This window comes from Hibiscus syriacus, unplaced genomic scaffold (genome assembly GCF_006381635.1).
Source record: "Hibiscus syriacus cultivar Baekdansim isolate YM2019G1 unplaced genomic scaffold, ASM638163v2 tig00002919_pilon, whole genome shotgun sequence".
Classification (NCBI taxonomy): domain Eukaryota; kingdom Viridiplantae; phylum Streptophyta; class Magnoliopsida; order Malvales; family Malvaceae; genus Hibiscus; species Hibiscus syriacus.
The window spans coordinates 747,777-752,571 of NW_024061957.1; the positions used below are offsets into that span (position 1 = coordinate 747,777).

Below are 4,795 nucleotides of genomic sequence, written 5' to 3' on the forward strand. Positions count from 1 at the left end.
CTAGAATGTATAAGGCCAAGTGTCTTTCATTATGGGGGGAAATCCAATATTACATGTGCAGCAACCTGATTCAACAGACCCGAGAGCATGCTCATGACGATAATAAACAGGTAGGAGATAAAGGATCCCCTGTCCGACTCCATTAACAGGAAAGTTAACAAACGTAAGTATTTCTGAAATTTCAATGGTAAATTATTGATGTTTATACAAAGAATCAATACAATAATTTATCACCCAAAAATGAAAAACAGAACAAAATTTGCTTCTACTGACATATCGGTGGTAGTAACATTAACTCATTAAGTACAAAACAAGTTGGGGTTAAACGACAGATACGATACACTTGGAGCTTGCAGTGTGTAAATATCAGCAAAATATAAGAGGGATTACACTCTGGATGTTCCAAGCTTTCGTTCAAACATGCGTTTCAAAAGGAAAATTTGAAGGATGCTTGCCGCTATAAGTGCAACTGATTCAAGCATTGCCTTGTGAAGTGCTCGTCGCCCCATGTTATCATTCACTGCACAACATATTATGTTCAAAAATGTCAAACACCAACAGTTCTGGTGACATTCAGATCAAAACATTTAAGCTGTTACCTATCGCCTGCCGATCCGTCTGAGCCTCGAGCCAATGCTGTTCGAATTGGATGTTGTAAAGAGCTTCCTCCAACCTTGATATCTGATCCATCAAAGGATCAAAATGCTCTGCAAACATCATTCAAAGAGATAATCATTCCCCTCCTCCCCCCCCCTTTTTTTTGAAGGGAAAACAAAATGGTACCAATAGTTTAAACTCACCATCTTTTGCATGCTGATGATTGTATGTAAAATGCCCAACTTTTATATCAAAATCAATGGTTTCATGATACGGAGATTTGTTGGCAAAGCAGAATCTGTAAACCCCTTTCTTGTGGACAACAAACTCGTACTTCTCACTTATTCTGTTACGGAAATCATGAATCTGGTCCCCTGATGGTCCCGTTATCTGCCAATCTCACCATTAATTCACAATAAAATGTAAAACTGGTAATCAATCAATCTGATGAAACGATTTCGAACCCAGAAAAGGGAAGAAAAAAAAAGGAGAAAGGTTACCACAAGATCGACGCCTTGGTTGTTAAAATTCCAAGGGGCATCAGCCTTAATTACGACGAAAGAGACATGAACAGTGTCACCTTCGTACTTGACATCATGGGACAAACATTCTTCTCTGTCTATCACGAATCTCACCCCTTCCGCTACTTTTAAGCTCCATAGAAAGAAACCCATTGCTACCCATGCAATTTCGACGCTTCTTTTCCATCTTTTTCCCGTCATCTCTACGAAACAAAAACAGAATCCTACAGGTTTAGATAATTGGTGGTTGTTTTTTTAACAAGACTAGACAAAGAGATAATGTTAAGAAAATTTTAACGAAAATTAATAATACCTAGGCCTCTCTGAAAGTTGATATGTTTAACTATATTGAACCTCCCAATAATTTGATTAAAATGGAAAGTTCCCTGCTTTAGAAACCGAAGAACAGAACATAAGAAACTCGTAACTGTTGGTTTGTTTGACCGCGAATTTGTCTCTTTTTGTCCTTGGCTGAGGTTTCTTTAGTTTCACACAAGAGTAAACGATGTCGCTTAAATGCGCGCTTTTGTTTTAGGCTTGCGTGTTCAAATATTTTTGGATTATTTTCCTTCACATTCCTTCTATCCAAACATATAGTCTAGCTCTAAAGCTCGCCGTTTCGGATCCGCTTTGTCTTTTTCCTAGCCGCATCTAACAGCTAGCTTACATTAGTTCCATCTTCTTATGCTTTATCATGGGTTTTGAAATATCAAAGCTCAAATTTTGAGATTTAAAAAAAAAAAAATTGTTTCTCACAATGTCTGCAACCACCAATCTCATCTGTTGTAGCTTCTTTCACGTACCTCAAAACTCTTCAAAGTTCAAAACTTTAATCCGGGCTAGAAATCTTAGCCAACAAAGTCCATTACTGTACAAAAGGACCTCGAATTTCTCAGTATTCCTTAACCCCACAATCATAAGCCTTTAATTTCCTCATTTCAGCAAATGGGTGTTCTTCAAATATGTAAAAGTACCTTGCAAACCCAGAATTCAGAAGAAGAAACTGGTCAGGATAAAGGGCTTTCGGATAATAATAACAAAAAAGAAGGAAGGGATTGGACGACCTCGATTTTGCTTTTTGTGTTGTGGAGTGCTCTCATGTACTATGTTTTCAATCTCACACCTGACCAAACCCCGGTATTTTCCAAACCCAACTTCTTGTTCTTGTTGTATGTGTGTTTCCTTATTTAATGGTGACTGCCTTTCTTGTGTTCCTTGATTTGGAATTGAGATGAAATTTAGTAAAGTGGCTTCATTACTCAAAATAACTTGCTTTTTCATGGATGCTTTAGTATTCTGATTTATGTGCCGGTTTTATTTCCTTGCTGTGGTTATTGTTAATCATTTTCTGAACTAAAACATTATTGCTAAAGCTTGGGTTTCAATTGTTATGTTCATTGGTTACCCTTGTTCTCCAGAGAAGTAACTTCATGCCTTTTGAAAGTTTAAATTTTCCATTTCCTTTTGCTATATTTGTATCTGCATTCATTTGTGGCGTTTGTGCTTGTTTTTCATGCTAATTATAACTCTGATAGAAACGTTAATAGCATATAAACATGATGATGTGATATCACATTCTCCGGATTATGCCTAAGGCCGACTGGCTGAGAGTTACAAATTTATAAATTCATGAAATAATCAATTTAACATCTGCGTTGCATCCTCAACATGGGATTGTTAACTCTCTGCAGTCGAGGGACGTGTACTTTTTGAAAAAGCTCCTGAATTTGAAGGGAGATGATGGTTTTAGGATGAATGAAGTACTTGTCTCCCTGTGGTACATCATGGGATTGTGGCCGTTAGTGTACAGCATGTTGCTGATTCCAACAGGCAGAAGGTACCTTCAACTTCTCTCACTACTTTCCTTATCTGAACATCTTATCTCCACAATGTTATCCTTGAGTTGAAATTGATGATAATTGGTTTTATATTCTTACAAACGGAACATGCAAAAGGACTGAGGGACTTGGGTAGAATTATTTGAATCAATGATGATTTAGTTTTGTTGCATTTATTTATGAAGCAAATGTAATCGGATTTGGGTTCAGCGCACTATCTAGTAGGTCTAAACTTTGACATACTAGCTTCTATATGTACTTGTTATCGAGACTTGAATCCATGGTCCGTCTTATTGTTGTGCCAAGACGAACACTCTTCATTTTGCGTTAACTAGTTCAACCTGTCTAATTTTTGGTTAAGATTTTATATATCTGCAGCTCAAAGAACAACATTCCCACCTGGCCGTTTCTAGTACTTTCATGCTTTGGTGGTGCATATGCTCTTTTACCATATTTTGTTCTATGGAGTCCACCACCACCACCTGTTGAAGAAAATGAACTCGGAAAGTGGCCTTTGAATTTTCTGGAATCAAAATTAACTGCTGGGGTAAGTACTTCTATTTCTCCCCTGCATACAATATCCTCGTATTTGAGCAACTATAACCGAACTGTTAATTTCCATAAAATTTAATAATGTGGGATAACAGTATAGCACCACTTCGTTTCATTGATAAAAGTAACAAAAAAATTGTTTTGGTGCAAAAATGAAAAATAACTTCATTACACATCAGGTGTCACTTGCCGCGGGAATAGGTTTAATCATTTATGCAGGTTTAGAAAATGCTGATATTTGGAGAGAGTTTTTCCAGTACTTCAGGGAAAGCAAATTTGTAAGATCGTCGATCTTTTGAGTACTCATGAATTATTGTGTTTGTCTTGACAGTATGTTGTTTTAATGTCATGGAACTCGAAATATATTCATGCTGGGAATCAAATCTCTATGTCACAGATTCACATCATGACCCTGGATTTTACTCTACTATCTGCATTTGCCGCTTTCTGGGTTTATAATGATATGACTGCCCGTAAATGGTAAGAAAAATATAGAGACTATCATGCCCTTGCTTTGAATCTAAAGTTCAAAACCTCTAAAAGGAGTTTATTTGGCACGACATGAGTTGCTGGAATGCTTTTCCTATTTGCAGGTATGACAAAGGTTTTTGGCTTCTTCCCTTATCATTGGTGCCATTCATAGGTCCTGCTCTTTATCTTGTCTTACGGCCATCACTGTCAGATTTGCCTGTTACAGTTACCACAACTACATCCGATCAAAATTAGAACTTAAGCTCCTCGTCTTCTGATGATGAACTTATACCGACCTCAGAAAGGGGTCCCCAAGACGATAGAATTAGATAATGAATGAAGTCATCCCAGTGAAAAATGGAGCCGGTGCCACATGATGAAGAGTTTATTCCTCTTACAGGTGCATCAAGAAATTATCACATAAAGTTTCCTACCTGTATACATATATATGTTCGATAACAAAAAAATACGCATATGTATGTATACATGTTTTCGTTACAGTGAGATTCTGCTGATATATGGCGTACTTTTTTATTGGCTATTGACGAGAGATGTTACTTGTTTATATTCTTGGCTTCCACCATGTAGTATATAAGAACTTGTTTCATTTGCTATGAAGTAACCTAACAGCTGAAGAGAACTATATAAATGGATAACCTCAAAAAACTGGAATTTTCCTGGACTGTATTCTATTTATCATTTGAGAAACAGATATAGACATGATTATTGCCCTTTACTGTCTTTCTTTACCCCTTCCACTCTGATCATTGGAATTTCCATTGGTTTTCATAAACCACCCATTAACATCTGCAGCTT

At 36.9% G+C, this 4,795-nt stretch overlaps 2 protein-coding genes across 2 annotated transcripts; one reads left to right on the plus strand and one right to left on the minus strand.

Moving 5' to 3' along the window:
- Window positions 1-245: 245 nt before the first annotated feature.
- LOC120164643 (transmembrane emp24 domain-containing protein p24beta2-like) lies at window positions 246-1,430 on the minus strand. Its single transcript, XM_039174314.1, has 5 exons — window positions 1,098-1,430; window positions 801-987; window positions 600-707; window positions 351-520; window positions 246-295 (listed from the first exon to the last, which is right to left on the minus strand). The coding sequence occupies exons 1-4, from the start codon at window positions 1,317-1,319 to the stop codon at window positions 387-389; spliced, it is 651 nt and encodes a 216-aa protein (XP_039030245.1). The 5' UTR covers window positions 1,320-1,430; the 3' UTR covers window positions 246-295; window positions 351-386.
- Window positions 1,431-1,707: 277 nt separating this feature from the next.
- Window positions 1,708-4,593, plus strand: LOC120164622. Its single transcript, XM_039174303.1, has 6 exons — window positions 1,708-2,255; window positions 2,810-2,955; window positions 3,335-3,503; window positions 3,688-3,786; window positions 3,906-3,988; window positions 4,102-4,593. The coding sequence occupies exons 1-6, from the start codon at window positions 2,064-2,066 to the stop codon at window positions 4,232-4,234; spliced, it is 822 nt and encodes a 273-aa protein (XP_039030234.1). The 5' UTR covers window positions 1,708-2,063; the 3' UTR covers window positions 4,235-4,593.
- The last annotated feature ends 202 nt before the right edge of the window (window positions 4,594-4,795 follow it).

Bases quoted from the DNA above. Each gene is read 5' to 3' on its own strand.
- LOC120164643 (XM_039174314.1), bottom strand. From the start codon at position 1,319: ATGACGGGAAAAAGATGGAAAAGAAGCGTCGAAATTGCATGGGTAGCA. The intron at 988-1,097 runs GTAACCTTTCTC...TGAGATTGGCAG, and splicing joins ACCAAGGCGTCGATCTTGTG to ATAACGGGACCATCAGGGGA. The intron at 521-599 runs GTAACAGCTTAA...TATGTTGTGCAG, and splicing joins GACGGATCGGCAGGCGATAG to TGAATGATAACATGGGGCGA.
- LOC120164622 (XM_039174303.1), top strand. From the start codon at position 2,064: ATGGGTGTTCTTCAAATATGTAAAAGTACCTTGCAAACCCAGAATTCA. The intron at 3,504-3,687 runs GTAAGTACTTCT...ATTACACATCAG, and splicing joins AATCAAAATTAACTGCTGGG to GTGTCACTTGCCGCGGGAAT. The intron at 3,787-3,905 runs GTAAGATCGTCG...TCTATGTCACAG, and splicing joins ACTTCAGGGAAAGCAAATTT to ATTCACATCATGACCCTGGA.